Source organism: Misgurnus anguillicaudatus, chromosome 8 (genome assembly GCF_027580225.2).
Source record: "Misgurnus anguillicaudatus chromosome 8, ASM2758022v2, whole genome shotgun sequence".
NCBI classification, from domain to species: domain Eukaryota; kingdom Metazoa; phylum Chordata; class Actinopteri; order Cypriniformes; family Cobitidae; genus Misgurnus; species Misgurnus anguillicaudatus.
Window position 1 is genome coordinate 26,537,548 of NC_073344.2, and position 16,976 is coordinate 26,554,523.

Here is a 16,976-nt window from a genome sequence, read left to right on the forward strand (position 1 = left end):
CACTTTGGCCATAGACGCTGCCAGCTTCATGTCCAGGTCCAGCTCCTCCTTCTTTCTTCTCAACAGTTCTTGCTGTTCCTCCAGAGCATGCTTCTGACTCAGCAGCCTTTGACAAGCCATAAGAGTGGCTGTCCCAGTCTCAACTCTTATTCTGGCTGATGATGTAGTGGACATTGATTTACTCATTACTGTACTGCATCTCTTCGACCTCACTGACACATTAGAAACACTATCACTTGGCCTAATGTTATCGCCCACTGCATTTTACACAATTTTCATTATACATGCCTCATTATCATTAGGAACAGTAGATCCTAAAGGTGGAGCAACAACGTCCTCCACAGTGTGGACTAATGTACGTACTGGCCCTTTGTGCAGGTAAATCACTATTGCACCATTTGTCATTCATTTCAATGCAGTACTGAAAGACATCACATGCGACACAAATTATATGCATATTATATACTTTAATGCATATGAAGCAAATGAGCTGATGAAATGCAAACACTGATCACAATGATGGTGACTTTAAATAAAACATTATTATTATCACATATCCAACAATCGTCGAATGAATAATGAGGTAAAAAATGGTCTTTTGTAAACGTATGTGAAACTTCAGTGTGAACTGCCTCAGATAGCCACAAATGATACGCCATCTTTTATCTTAGGTCCTACTCTAAAAAATGAGTCCATTCACAGCATTTTCTTTGGTTGTGTGCATGAATAATTCCTTGCTATTTATTATATGTGCAAAACAAAACAAAGTATTCTTATATGAAAAATGTATTTTCATACCCTTCAGTAAAAGAAAAAATAAATATTGAATTCAACATGCTGTTTACTGTCTGCTGCTGGTAACAACCAGAACTGTCTGCAGTCTGCTAGAGCACACAGAACCAGAGTTATTCACTTTCAAAGACAGTGTTTACAACATAAATAAAGAAAATTTGGAGTTTCATCATATGAAAAACATCCTACATAACAATATTTGTCACAAACAGCAGTGTTTTATGTAACTTCAAAGGGTTTTCTGTAAAATGATATAAAAATGTATTCTATTGTGTGTGGTTAGGGGGACACTTTAAATATTTTTAGGTGGAAATTGAATACACAAAGGGTATTATTCCTCTCTTCAGTTGGAATAGAATAACTTTTGCATAGATTATGATAGAGAAAAAAACGCCTATTTATTTTTGTGTTTATTAGAGGACTGAACACACATACAACCATGTTTAGCACTTTCAACAGTGTTTTAGGTAACATCACTGATGATGTGTCCAGGTTGCATCAAGTTGATGTATGTTACAAGCTCCTGTCTGGAACAACCAGTGACGATCAGGAATAAACTGATTGACAACCGAGAATAAAGTGGTGGCAGCTGGAGAGACAGCGGACAGCTCGGGGAGACGGCAACGGGGTAGGGAGGGTTAGCAGCCCGACCTGTATCTTCTGAGAAGAAGAACCCACTTTCAAAGCTACAGATCGACCTATGGGGTTATACCCCCAGGGATCCCAGAGAGGGGGGGAGGATTAGGATCCCACTCACACAGACCAAAGGACGCCAACAAATAGCAACGGAAATATGATGATGAATGCACAATGCTTTTGTGGCAAAGTGTGCAAAAACCCACATGGCCTGAAAATCCATCAGGCCAAGATGAGATGCGTGCGGACGGTACATGCATCACAGCGCTCAGGGAACACCCCTGGTGAGACGCAGGAGGAGCTAGGCCCAGAGTCAAACCACAGTGCCCAGAGCCTCCAAGTGACACAAGTCCTGAACCCATGCAGATCATTAGAACATTGTCGGGTAAAATGGCCCCAAGCTAACAAGGAGAAGTAGTGGCTCCGGTTTGATGAAGATGCCGACAACATCTTAGAAGCAATGGCTAAGGGTGATGCAGATCGACGCCTCCAGACAATGATCACTATCATCATCAGTATAGCAGCTGAGAGATTTGGGCTGGAGGAGAAGAAAGCAGGGAGCCTCCCTTACATCATGAACAACTGGGCGAACAAAGGAGGAAGAGTCGAAGACAATCGACCAGTTCAGGATCATCTCGCTACTAAGTGTTGATGGAAAGATATTCTTCAGCATTTTTCTAGGCGGCTGACCGACTACCCGCTAAGGAACTCTTACATTGACAACTCAGTCCAGAAGGGAGGAATCCCGAAGGTGTCAGGGTGTCTGGAGCACACAGGCGTGGTAACACAGCTGATCAGGGAAGCCCGGGAGAACAAGGGGGACCTGGTGGTGTTATGGTTGGACCTCACAAATGCCTATGGGTCCATACCCCACAAACTGGTTGAGGAGGCCCTGTGCCGACATCACATCCCAAACAAGTTTAGAGACCTCATTCTGGACTATTATGACGGTTTCAGTCTGAGGGTCTCAGCCAGGTCTACAACATCTGACTGGCACAGGCTCGAGAAGGGTATCATTACTGGGTGTACTATTTCAATTCAATTCTATTTCAGTGATATTATTTGCACTCGCCATGAATATGCTGGTGAAGTCTACCGAGGTCCAGTGCAGAGGTCCCCTTAGCAGGTCAGGTGTCCGCCAGCCGCCCATCAGGGCTTTCATGGATGATCTGACGGTGACAACACCACATGTCCCAGGGGGCAGGTGGATCCTGAAGGGCCTGGAAAAGATGACCACCTGGGCTGGCATGTGCTTCAAGCCAGCAAAGTCCAGATCTCTGGTGTTGAAGAAAGGGAAGCTTACCAACAAGTTCCGATTCACAATTGGCACGACCCAGATACCATCAATCACTGAGAAACCAGTGAAAAGCTTGGGAAAGGTATTAGACTGCAGCCTGAGAGACACTGCCATTTGTACAACCAACCTTGAACTGGAAGTCTGGCTAGCCGTAGTGAGTGGACAAGTCGGGCCTACCTGGCAAGTTCAAGGCCTGGATTTACCAACATGGCATCCTCCCACGGATTCTCTGGCCCCTCATGATATATGAGGTTCCAATCTCAACCATTGAGGGCTTTGAGAGGAGAGTCAGCAGGTTTCTATGGAAGTGGCTGGGTCTACCTCAAAGCCTGAGTAGCATCGCCTTGTATGGCCAGAACAACAAACTGAAGCTTCCGATCAGTAGCCTGTATGAGGAGTTCAAGGCGGGCCGTGCCAGGGAGGTGCTGAAATACAGAGAGTCACAGGACCCGAAGGTCTCCCAGGCTGGGATTGAGATGAGAATAGGGCGAAGGTGGAGGGCAGCAGGGGCGGTGGACGTAGCTGAGTCGCAGCTACAGCACAGGGCACAGGGCCTGGGTAGCAGCACGACATCTTGTTACAACAAGGCACAGGGGAAGGATAGAAGAACACTAGTGTAGCGAGAGGGGCTGGGCTGCAGTAGAGGAGGAGCGGGCCAGCAGGATAGTTTGAATGCGGCAGCAGGGAGCCTGGACAAGATGGGAGCATGCAGCGGATCGCAGAGTCTCATTGGCAGAGCTGTGGAAAGCAGACTTCCATCGCATACGGTTCCTGATCCAGGCTGTCTATGATGTACTACCAAGCCCATACAACTTGTTTAGCTGGGGATTGGATTGAGTCTGCAGCCTTTGCCTGAAGAGAGGGGCCCTGGAGCACAGACTCAGCTGCTGTTTTAAGGCCCTGGGCGAGGGGAGCTACCGTTGGCGTCATGACCAAGTCCTGAAGGCTATAGCAAATATCATCAGCTGTGGAATTGACCATTGCTCTCGTCCGGGCTGGGGAGAAGCCACCATCAGCTGCCAGGCCCGCCTCATCTGGCCTGTTAGTGACAGCACAAGACTGGGAGTTGAGAGTTGACCTGGAGAAGCAACTAAAATTCCCAAAAACTGTTGCCACCACCAGTGTCGGCGCCAGAGAATACAGAATGAGGGGGCCTCCTATTTTACTGGTGGGGCACCTGGTTCATCTTATTATTTTATTATTATTATTACTACATGGCACTGTAAAATGCTTGGTACTGATTGGCCACTGGCCAGTCGCAACATTCAAAGGTATTTTATTCCTTGAAACACCGCCTGAAACACAGCCTCACCCGGGTACTGCGAGTGCGAGCGAGTCACGTTAACAGGGACAGTTTAATACCTACGAATTAATACAGAATAAATATGCATAATTAATAACGTATATGAGATTGTATTTACAATGATTAAACCGAATGTTCCTCTTTTGACTTTTAACTTGTTTTAACGCGTCTGGAAACGTTTTGCCAGAAGGTTTGCATTTCTTAAAAATAAGCTAATAAAAGACATCAAATCAAAATGTTATGTCTATATATTTACTCATATAGCAACTAGCCGTGAAATTAGCAGGATTGATACAGCCAGCCAAGTTGTTGTCGCAAATAAATCCCTCACTATAGTTAAACCATAACTTATAATGACGTTAAAGTGCAAGACTGGATAACTCACGCAAATAATAAAGACCAGTACATAACCAAATAACAGCAAAAGAAAACAATGTTACTGACATATCTAACACCAGAATGAACTATGCGTTTACCTTCAGAAGAGCTGCAGGCGACGAGAGGACTTTTTAAAACTTTTTAAGAAGGTCCTTTTATTTGTCGCGAAATTTCTTCGTCTTGCTCAAATGCCAAGACTTACAAGTATACATTATTTAGACAGAAAATGAGTTGGCGATTGAGCCCCCGAACGTGACAGTAACTTTCAGTGCAGAGAAAACACTGGGGATACCTTTAAGAATTTGTGTTGTTCAAATGTAGTGGCTGCGTGTATGTAACTGGCTGACTATGTTAGCAATTTGTTACCTTTTTATCATCCGCCTCGGCTATCGTGACGGTAGTTGTAACAGTTCACTCGGGTTTGTTTACACGCAGTAATGAGCAGACAATGTGGTTCCGAAGCACATTTTTTTTATTTCCAACGAAACAGTCTCCATCGCTTTCTTATCAGGTTTAAATCATCTGAACACCCGGGTGGCAGGGCAAAACTTGCAAATAAACTTGAGATAAACATGAAAACAGCTCGTATTTCCTTCTGTGTGTATCACTATTAACAACGCACATGCGAACACAGCGCTCCTCGACTACATTACCCAGAGTTCAGCACGGTCTGCACTACAAGCCCCACATTCTTAAACATTGTGGGTTAGTATTTTAATTACTATTTTTTATTAATTATACTCCGAATTTTATTCAGTATTCATTGTATAACCAAATGTATTTGCAGCACATTTTTTTAATTATTAAGTTCATTGTTATTTTGAGAAGTAAGGGGGCACAGTGACTCAAGTGGCCGGGCCATGCCCCCTAGGGCCCGCTCGTGGCGCCGACACTGGCCACCACAAAGGATTAGTAATTAAGCAATAAGGTACGAGAGGCTGTGCTGTATCGTGAATAAGTAACGGCTGAAGGGCGTTGTTAGGCACGACGCGAAGCGGAGTGCCTGCAACCCCTTCAGCCGTTACTTATTCACGATACAGCACTTGCCTCGAGTACCTTATTGCTTTTATAAAACGGTTACCACACAATATTAAAGTAAAAAAAAAAATAGTGCAACTTTCATGAAGTTAAATCAATAAAAGCATTCCTTCCGCTAGAAAAAATAGTCCCTGAATGCAAACAACAACATGGAAGCTCAAATAAAAACAACAAACTGCTCTCAGACTTTGTCTCATTATATGTTTATGTGTTGCTAAGGGTGTTGCTAAGGGCGCAGTGATATTAAATAGAACCGTTGGGTGAAGCGGTCATAGCAGTGTTTTATTGTGAATAAAGCACACCTATTGACCAATCAGAATCAAGGATTGGAACTAACCGTTTTATAAACATGCAATATAACATACATATAAGAGTACAATTAGGAGAAAATATATTACTTATCCTGTTGCTGCTCATTTTATTTCTTTTAACCATGATTTGTCTTCTCTGTTTCTTGTGGATAAAAAAAGTGTCTGTTCCAGGAAGAGAGGTTGATATTGAGACCCTTTTATAAGATGTGAACTATTCTGGATTGTGACTGCAATATTTGATAACCATTGGGTTTAATTGATGAAGATAAATATTTTTTGTAATGTTTAATGACCTTTTATTGTATATTTGAATCCATGTATTTGATGACATAATATGTTGAGATTGGCTCATTTGTAATTGTATGTTGGTAGTGTATTTAAAAACATTGTGTTTTTAAAAGTATCAGTAAGCCTGATGAAGGTCAGTGGACCAAAATGTTCTTTTCATTAATAAATCATCTTTATTCAAGTACTGGATGAGCGGGATCTTATTTTTTGTACACAGAGAGGGGGTAATAGAGGCATAACATTACCGATTGCAGCTTTAACATCACACTGCTGTTACATAGAAAAAAACTTTATTTGTAAAATCTACTGAGCTGAACTTTTGTAAGCAGGCAAAGAGATTGTGGTATGATTAACAAAGAAACATATTATTTTTTAATTGAATAATAATTGAATAATAATTTAATTGAATATTTTCATATGATTCGGATAGCATATACCATGCTACTGTATGTAACAAATATATCTGTTCTTATGGCAAGGGTCCGCGGTTCCAGTTGACCTAACCCTAAGTACTGCAGCAGCCTAACAATCATTTAAGGGATTTGAGTAATACAAGCATGACTGAGTGTTTGCTATTGTGAAGATATGCGTCTACATTCCAACGACGCCGAGAAGACTATTTCAAAGTGAGGGAAATTATCTGATTTTGAAAATATTTTTTAAGAAGACTTCTGGGGAAGTATTCACAAAACATCTTAAAGTTATTATAGTAAGTTAGTAAGTAAGTAAGTAAAGTTTATTTATATAGCACATTTATCACAGCTGCGCTGACCAAAGTGCTGAACAAAGCAGAGAATAAAAAGCAGAAATAAAACAGAGAGCACAGACAAAAACAACATATTAAAAGACAGTAAATTAAGATGACAGTGAATTAGTACAAGTATGTTTTCAGCAGTGTTTTAAAAGTTACAACAGAAGATGCAAGGCGGATGTCCGGTGGCAATTAATTCCAGAGATGGGGATCAGCAATTGAAAAAGCTCTATCACCCTTTGTTTTTAGTCGAGACCAAGGAAGTGCTAAAAGCAGTGCTGGGCAGTAGCTTCACTACAAGTAGCGAAGCTAGTAGTTTAACTACATTTTTCAGTAGCTTGGTGGTAGCTTAGCTGCTTTCTAAATCAAATAGCTTTTCAGTAGCTAAGCTCTTTTTTTGACCAAGTAGTGAGGTAGCTTCCACACAAGCTACAATTTTCCGAACATTTCTGAAGTCGTCCTGAATTTGAAAATAAGCGCGCCATTTGAATCGACACAGGACGTCGTTTGTTCTGTATTTTCGAGTTGTGCAGCCTTCATTCATACAAAACTCGCATTCTGTGAAGACTCGTGCTCTACCTCTGATTGGGTTATGTCACCAAGCCAAGCTAATATAAAAACATGTAATAAATATTACAATTGAAATTATTAATAGAATGTGCTTTGGTGGGCACCTCACAGACTCTGTGCAGGCTACCTGCTGCCTGTGGGCCCATGTTGGAGACCCTTGTGTTAAGATATGTCAGGGCCAGGTGTTTTTAAATAAAGGCAGCTCAAACATGCATTTTATTCTGGGAGTAGGATAAGTGCAGCAAACAGCCCCAAAATGTGAAGTACCTAGGCTTACATTATGCTTGTATTGCCTATAATTACCAAAATGATAAATTGAAATAAATAAAAATAATAAAACTGGTTAAAAATAAAAAAGTAGCTTGGATGTAGCAAGCTACTATTGATGTAGCTTAGCTTGCTACATTTCCCAGGGGGGTAGCTTCAGTGTAGTGAAGCTTCATTTAATGTGAAGTAACTGGTAGCTTAGCTCACTACATTTTCCAAGTAGCTTGCCCAGCACTGGCTAAAAGAGTCTTAGTGATCTGGAGGATGAACAGCGAGTTATATAAATCCTTAATATAGGATGGAGCTTGACCATTAAGAGCCTTAAAAACAAATAAAATAATTTTAAATTGAACTCTAAAATGAACAAGACTACAAATGAACTAGTGAACTACAAATGTGTGTTTTTCACTACTTTTATCTCATAAAGAACATTTCTTAAACAAACATTAAACGTGAGAGAAAATGACTTCATTTGATTGGAACCAATGACTTATGCAATAACTTTAGCATAATGGTTGTACCCTGCAACTGTAATAATTTTATTTAAAGATATTTACAAAAGAAGTTTAACCAGGGACATTTCAAGCCCCATGCACTTTTGTAATTGGAAAGAGATCATAAAACAAGGGTCACTCACGTTACAGAATGATATTTTAAATATATAGGGTTACTTGAAGAGGCTGTTTCGAAATCGTTTTCATGACATGTTTGTAAGCATATTTTAAGAATAAATTATTGTTCATAACAGAAGCACAAATGTGTTTCTTGCGTGTTTCCAAACTGTGGAGCGCTTCTTTCTTTCTGCGCATGTGTGCTGTATCCGTCATCCTGTTGACGTAACTGAGATGTTCAGCTCCTCGGATGAGCACGAATAAGCGCAATCACAACAACTAGACTGCGGACAGAATCAAAGAAATCAAACATTTAACATTTAATATGGAATTAAATAAAGTCATTTCCGAGAGTGAGAGAACGACTAAAACCTACGGCGCGCTGCACGAGACCAACAGGACCACGGACAAAGGTGATCTGATCTGATTTTCCCTTACTGTCACACATATGATAAATAACATAAGTGTGGTTATTATTACGCATATGATATCAGCCTTATCATCACGCATATCAGTGTTATCATCACGCATGTGATATACAGTATCTGTGTTATCATCACGCAATTATCATCACGCATATATCTGTGTTATCATCACGCATGTGATATATCTGTGTTATCATCACGCATGTGATATATCTGTGTTATTATTGCGCATGTGATATATCTGTGTTATCATCACGCATGTTATATATCTGTATTATTATTGCGCATGTGATATATCTGTATTATTATTGCGCATGTGATATATCTGTATTGTTATTGCGCATGTGATATATCTGTGTTATCATCACGCATGTGATATATCTGTGTTATCATTGCGCATGTGATATATCTGTGTTATTATTGCACATGTGATATATCTGTGTTATTATCGCGCATGTGATATATCTGTGTTATCATCACGCATGTTATATATCTGTATTATTATTGCGCATGTGATATATCTGTATTATTATTGCGCATGTGATATATCTGTATTGTTATTGCGCATGTGATATATCTGTATTATCATCACGCATGTGATATATCTGTGTTATCATCACGCATGTGATATATGTGTATTATTATTGCGAATGTGATATATTAGTGTTATTATCGTGCATGTGAAATATCTGCATTACCGTCGCGCGGGTGATATATCTGCGTTACCGTCGCGCGGGTGATATATCAGCGTTACCGTCGCGCGGGTGATATATCAGCGTTATCATGTGCCTATAATATATCAGAGGCCCATTAATAGTGATATCGCATAATATTGTTTTAAAGGTTATTCTTTTTTAACAATACTTGGAAATTAGTGTATAATTTTTATGATTTGTTTATTGTGATAAAATGTGACTTTGAATTTGACTTTGTACATAATGAATGACTTTAGGATGAAATTTGCTATCCCACATTTTCCTCTTTTACCATTTAAAAGATTAACAATAGTTCTGAAGGTACTTGAAGCTCTCAGGTCCTGCATTTGTGAAAGGGCAGTTGTGGTCCACCACATACATCGGTGTTTCTGCTGAGCACTTAGAGAAGGAGAAGATGTTTATATCTGCAGGTGCGGCTGGTGTGTCCGATCGTATGAGAAGGGTGAACAGGAGCTGACTTATCATACACACACTTTACTGATCAATACATTCTCATTCACATATATTCAATAGCATCAAGGGTTTTGTTGGCATTTTACTGGTGATTTATGTCTGTAATATATAATAATTTGATTTGATGTGGTTTATAAACTGACAGTCAATGACATCTGGTCCCAGCAGTTCAGTGCAAGCTGTGCAAAAAAATGGCATGTTAACATTCATCCAGACTAGGGCTGCACGATTAATCGCATGCGTTTGTCACCCGCATCTCGTCAGTAATGCCGGTTCCTTGATGATTAGTAATAAATCGCCATCAGCTGCTTTCAGATGGAGCGGCATTTACTACACAGAGCCGTAGTTCACTGACAAGAGGGGAAATATCGCATTCACGTTACTCGTAATTTGTTACCCCCAACAACACTGAGTAGGCCTACATGTAAAGTCCAGAATCTAAGCTGCTTAAAAGAAAGTTATGCGTTTGTTTGAAGTCCTCAGCATTGCACATTAAATTGGTGTTCAAAGAATTTTTCAAGATGTTATAGATAATGTAGTTTTGTATTGCACCACAAGAGGGTGCTACGGATTAAATGGAAACACCTGTTAACATGAATTAAGGTAGTTTGGGGTGTTTGTCAGTGTGTGCATGGGTGGCATGATCTATGATTCTTACCATAGCCATCAGATTGTCCTGCAGTTTGAACTTTTGAGAATTCTTCATTAAATGAACAACGTCATTCAAAGGATATTGGAGTGTTTTATTCCAAGCTAAGCTATGAGTAAAGAACGCCTTGCCACCCTCCCAAGATATTGTGAGGACGACATTCTCATATGCCACAGTTAACAGCTGTAGTTACTCTGCCTGGACATCTGTGTGAACTGACCACAAACAGAAATGAATAAATTCATTCTGAGGAAAACAGCAGCATTTCTTTGATATTTTCTTATCTAACGTGCGCACACACACTAACTAACTTGCCGTCTGTTTGTGCTCAAGGCCAGATGGACGTGTCCATGGTGGAGAGCTCCATGTCTCCAGAAGAGATCGAGGCAGAAATGGCTCGGATTCAGCGCCTGCGGGAGGTGCTGGTAAGACGCGAGTCTGAACTGCGTTTCATGTGAGTAGCTGCATGCGCTCAGAGATTCAAACAGGAAATACATCAGCAGATGACTCATCGTCGGCATGCTTGTCACTTTCTTCACTTCTAATGATGACTCTGTTTCAGTTATTGCATGAAATGCAGAGGATCTTCAAAAAACATAAAGGGAATTTGCATTACATTCTGGAGTTGTAGATTTGTAGCGTGGCCAACATTAGACCCTGGTGCTAATTTATTTAAATTCACATACTTTCACATGCTTTTATCCAAACTAACCTTATATTGCAAGATCAAAGATAAAGAAGAAAAAATGCAAAATCCACTTTTACAAGGTGTTTGGACATACATGTGTATTGGCATTGTGTGAACACAACAACCCTACAATGAAAAAAATCCAACCACTTTCTGTACAAGCTGTTTTGATTCCCTTGTTTTTGTGATGTCACACTGATAAAGCCCCACCCACTACCACTGACTGGAAGCTTAAAGGGGACAGAGAATGAAAAACAATTTTTATTTTGTCTTTGTTGAATAATGGTAGTCTACCCACATTCACAAACATACAAAAAGTGCAAAACATGCTAAACATCTCAGTCTCATAGAAATTCCTCTTTTAGAAATGTCAGCCAGAATACAGCCCAATCTGAAAAACTGATGCTTATGACATCACAGGCATCTAACTGCCCTTCCACTTTAAAATAATTGGCTACATTTTTTGAGTGGCAGCAAAGTCAGCCAATCAGTAATGAGATTGCAAGTTAAGCCAGTAGGGGGAGACAAATAGGTGCAAAACCACTTGTTTAAAACCCCCCTCCCTAATAGAGCTATCTGAGAGAGGTTTTTAGGAAGCTTCTAAGGCATTACAGACCCAAACAAAAACATTTTGTCTACATGTCACATCACAGAACAAGAATAAATACTCCGTTCAACCATTCTATGTCACCTTTAATTTTACCCAAAAGCTAGTATTGTCTCAGACTGTATTCACAGAAATCAGATCTATTTTAACTGAAAGTGCTCGCTGTCTGTGTGGAAGTGAATGAGGAGCTGTAGCTCATTTGCATTTAAAGGTACACACATGAAAACAGCACTTTATTGCTCACACCCAAACAGGGACACACCTCATAAAAAAACTTTTGAATAAAGTGCTTGTTATAGTAAACAACATACTTAAAAAATTCTTGACCTATGTCAGACATTTGTAGAGTAGATCCAACAATTCTTACATAATTTCATGTCATCCTGCATCAAGTTTCAAGTCTCAGGTTTTAGGTTTGTCTTTGGTGGGTGTGAGTTTGTATCCGTACATCATAACAAACTGCACACTGCAAATTTAGGGTCACTTGCTGATTCTTTATATGCTCAAATGTTAGAATAACTCAATTAAACTATGGAATAGCACTGGAAATTATGTTAAGATTAAATAAAATCCTAAACGAATCTCCAAAATGATACTATATTTGATCATCTTTAGTGTAGTCACTCTTTGTCTAGGGTTATGGTTAGCATAACACATCCAGCTGTCACGTAGCTGTCCAAAACATAAAACATAGGATATGGATATAAATGAGGATAAAGAAGTTAAATGAATCAAAAGAATAAAACCTAAACTTGAACTATGTCTATGTTTCATCGGACGCACGTGCGTTGCCATGTTTACGCACCTGTTCTGGCCTACAGTCAACTTCCATTCTGTGCTTTTTTATCTGTCTGGTTAGCGGCTAAACTGACTTCTGGAACAAATACATTATGGAAAATAAAAATGTTTTGGAGGAGGAGAGACAGCAAGCATGGATCACCGAGGTTTGGCAGCCAGGCAAGGACATTGTATAGATTCATTTTACACGTAACGTAAGCTCAGTGTAATGGTGGATACGCTTTAGCTATGATTTATACTGAAGGTTATTTAATGTAATGGTTATTTATTTAGCTTGTTATCAGAAATAATCTACTCTAGAGGGACTCTGTTGTTATTGATTTTAAGCAGAAGTCTACCGGAAGTTACGTTTGGGCCACAAAAGCTGTTGGTTTATGTTGATGCCACTGAAACGGTCTATAAAAACACCCGATTTAACTCATCAAGCTCCTTTCAGAATGTTTGAAATGTCTCAATAAAACACCAAACCCACACTAACAAGCTGATGAGTGGAATGAAACAGTGGTTCTCAATTTTTTTTCGCACCCCCCTTGTGTACGGGGGATCGCTTCATGGCCACCAAAGAAAATGTATGATATAAAACATTTTAAAACTTACAATTTGAATTAAACAAAGCATATTAAATGACACAATGTAGTGCTGTTGGTAATTAGACTTATTTTTCTGAGGTTTAATTACACAGGATTTATGATAAATTAATTTATTTTATAAATACAGCCCTCCATCTGAGAAGCGCTGGAATAAGGTGTTTTATAGAAGGAGACATCTGGGAGGAGAACATAAGTACTAAAGTTGAGAAACAATCGTTTAATCTAACTTTGATTCAGATAATATATCAGTAAGTGACAATTGAAAAGATTAACCTAACCAACAGACAAAAAATGCCAATCGATAGCATAAGCTGGTGAGCTGGTTTTGGCTGGTCTCCAGCTTGGTTTTAGCTGGTTTTGCTGGTGTAGCAGGCTGGTCTAGCTGTGTTTTGGTCCCATTTTAGGCTGGTTTAGCTGGACTTAGCTGGTCTGGCTGGAATACCAGCTGGCCCACCAGCATGACCAGCTTTGTCAGGCTGGGAGGACCAGCGTAAACCACCTTAAACCAGCTAAAACCAGCTACCAGCTTATGCTGGTTTTAGCTCGATTTTTCAGTAGGGTAGTCAAATCTTTCAGAGAAAAACATCTTATGTCATTTAATACTTTTAATAAGATCTGGGGACATTAGACATGAAGGTACTTTTTTATTTAAATCATTTAATAACGTGATGCCTTTACAACCAAAGACATCTTTCAATTTGATGTCTCAAGAACATTTAAGCATTTACTGTACATCAAAAGATCATTAGGATCACTTAAGATCTTTAATGAAGAAGGTGTTCACGGGGTCGAGGACAGCTGAGAAGATCTACTTACCACAAGAAACATCTCCAAAGCCTCCTGACATCTGGCAGAAGATGCCAAAGCATTCAGACTCTCGCAGTCAAGACTGCATGACATTATCTTCATAAGACTCAGACACCTCAATACTCTGTGAAAGACTGACAATAACTACAAACACACACACACACACACACAAATCAAACCACAACCTCCCATCACTGTGCTGTGTTTTTGTTGTCGTGAATGATGTTTGCACACATGCACTTTATGGAGTCTTGTGTAGTAAGCTTTAGTCAAGGTTAGTCTATAAGACCTAGTCCTATACTGCGTATGAAATCGCCTACTACCATACTACATAGTATGCAAAAAGCACTACTTTGCCTACTATATAGTATGGAAGTAGGCGTTTCTGACGCAGCGCTTGTGTGTGTGTGCTTTGCTATCTTTAACGGGGTGCCTGGAAACAAACCGAACTGTGATTGGTTGCATTACATATCAGTCAGATGGCCTACTTTGTGGTCATTGGCAAATGTCATTGGCAGACGTTCTGCCGTCAGTCACGTGAGACCGCTATGACACTGACTCCTCTATCAATAAACAGCATCGCAGTAAAGTCACCCTGAATGGGAATGTATGTTTTGATAAATGCTTGTACTAAACAGGAGAGAAAGTTTAGCTATGTTTTATAAATGTGATTGTAAAGATTTAACACGGATAACTGTCAGATGAACTTTGAACTAACTTGTCGTCTTATTTCTCATATTTATTTTCATGATGGATGATATACAGCTCTGTAAAGATATCATGAGTCTAAAACAAGAGCTGAGAAAGATTGTAACGATGTCAGGTGATCACACACTCACACACACACACACACACACACACACACAAAATGTGTGATATTTGACTACTAGAGTACTTGGCTCTCACAGTATGTTCACACTCTCTCAACTTTAAATCGAGTTAGTCCGGATGATTATCTGTTATTTTTCCCAACACAGACGCAGAGAAGACAAAGAAATATCGTCAGAGAGAAGAGAAATTAATCCAGGACATCCATCAGCTGGTGCAGAAGAGAGATTTTCTGGTGGATGACGCAGAAGTCGAGCGACTGAGGTCAGAGGCTGTTAGTTTGTTTTTTATTTACTGAACATCACAGATACATACAGTATATAGCACACAATAATAATTACATTTCAAAAGTTTGCATAGCCTTGATCGTTAATACTGTGTGATGGTACCTGAATGATCAACAACTTGTTTCTCTAACAGGGAACAAGAGGAAGACAAAGAGATGGCCGAGTTTCTTCGACAGAAGCTCAGTGTTGTACGGAGTAAGTGTTATCTCATCGCACACTTTAATGTTTTTCGGGAGAAGTATTTCTTAAGCCAAAGACCATTTCAGGTTATTAAAGATCAAACCTCCGTCGCCATTTCAGATCCTCCAAAGGCCAGAACGACAGAACATCCACCCTACAAACCCTCCATCACCAAGAGCAGTGTGGCCATCATTAAAGACTGCTGTGGAGCGACCCAGTGCGCCATCATGTGAAGATCAACCGAAGACTCGCAGCTCCTCGTTCTGCAGCTTTTCTTTAAACTAATATTAGATGAATTTTTTAGAATATAGTCATTTGGATTTATTCACTCCAGAAGCTAAAAGCGGTTTTAAACAGTCCCTCAGGATAATGAAAGCACCAAGTCCACCCTTAACTATCCAGACTGGTCAGGAGGAACAGCAGAGGATCTTGGGTAACATCCACCCGACCTCCTAAATCAATAAAACGTGCATACAAATCAATTGTTAATTTTCAACAATGCATGCTAGGGGTTAGGAACATTTCTTCATTCAAGTGTTTGAGTTATTATGGGGCGGTTTCCCGGACAGGGATCGGCTTGATCCAGGATTGGGCCTTAGTTTATTAGGAAATGTGGCTGGTTTTAACAAGCATGCCTTACTGGGGACATGGCCTGTGTGCATTTTGAGGCTGGACGGGGGGCCCTGATGTATTTTAAGATATGTCAGTTCAGGTTGTTTTCAGTTTGGACAGCTCTTAAAAATGTTTTAGTCTAGGACTGGTCTAATCCTTGTCCGGGAAACCGCCCCTATATGTTATAAATACAGATAACTGGTGAGGCTTAGTCAAGTCTAGTTTAAGGTTTTGTCATTAGCAGCAGATGTTTCACCTCAGAGCATCAACTGCATTTTGTAAGAATAATATCAAATAATATCAAAATCACAGTTCAAATCATGTAAACAAACCACCCAAAAATCTAAACATTTTTTTTTTGGAGCATCTTTCTTTATGGGGCGGTTTCCTGGACAGGGATTAGACTAGTCCTAGACTAAAATAAATGTAAGAGCTGTCCAAACTGAAAACAACTTGCACTGACATATCTTAAAGGTAGGGTATCTGATTTGATCCAGAAACATTTTTAGTTATGCTGGTTAAAAGTCTCCTCACATCCTGATAGCAATCACTGTGTTAAGTTGTTTAAATGTATTTGTATAAATTTATGTCATCTGTGAAAGGCGTAGGACCAAAAATGTTCAACCAATCATAGATTTCGGTCCGAACGGACGTTGCCTTTTTTGTCCCTCATCTGTAAGCGTAATTTAAATGCCACCGCACAGCCTGTTCACGCAGACACCATACGTCGTCGGCACGTTCACGTGCGCTCACCTCCCGTCTGTAAACAGAGGGAGAACGGCAAACTTTTTTGCTAAACTGACAACCTGTACAGGAGCCACAAAACGAAAGACATCTTTTATAACAACAACAGCAAAAACTGCCTGGATCAGCAAGAGCAAAAACCCAAATGAACATCGGCAACTTTACTGCTTTACCGCGAGATGCAAACAGCTGCAGGAGGCAAAGAGTCTGAAAGGGTCGATGAACTGTTTACGTGATATGTTTGTATTGAGATGGATTCAGATATTCTACTTTGATGAAACATTGTGTTGCTTATGAAATTTGTGTTCGTTTACGAATTAGCGTAACGATATAGTTACTACGTCTACACA

General features: G+C 39.9%; 1 protein-coding gene and 1 pseudogene across 3 annotated transcripts; both read left to right on the forward strand.

Moving 5' to 3' along the window:
- The first annotated feature begins 1,660 nt into the window (after nucleotides 1–1,660).
- Nucleotides 1,661–16,976, forward strand: part of LOC141365605 (uncharacterized) — a 251,496-nt pseudogene continuing 236,180 nt past the window's right edge.
- On the forward strand, nucleotides 8,436–16,230 carry bmerb1 (bMERB domain containing 1). 3 transcript variants are annotated; one of them, XM_073870617.1, is made up of 6 exons: nucleotides 8,445–8,655; nucleotides 10,819–10,933; nucleotides 14,719–14,798; nucleotides 14,953–15,067; nucleotides 15,224–15,285; nucleotides 15,391–16,230. In XM_073870617.1, the coding sequence occupies exons 1-6, from the start codon at nucleotides 8,568–8,570 to the stop codon at nucleotides 15,501–15,503; spliced, it is 573 nt and encodes a 190-aa protein (XP_073726718.1). In that variant the 5' UTR covers nucleotides 8,445–8,567; the 3' UTR covers nucleotides 15,504–16,230. The 3 variants fall into 3 exon arrangements, with proteins under 3 accessions (XP_073726716.1, XP_073726718.1, XP_073726717.1); XM_073870615.1 differs by having other exon boundaries at nucleotides 8,436–8,655; nucleotides 15,224–16,230; XM_073870616.1 differs by having other exon boundaries at nucleotides 8,503–8,655; nucleotides 10,824–10,933; nucleotides 15,224–16,230.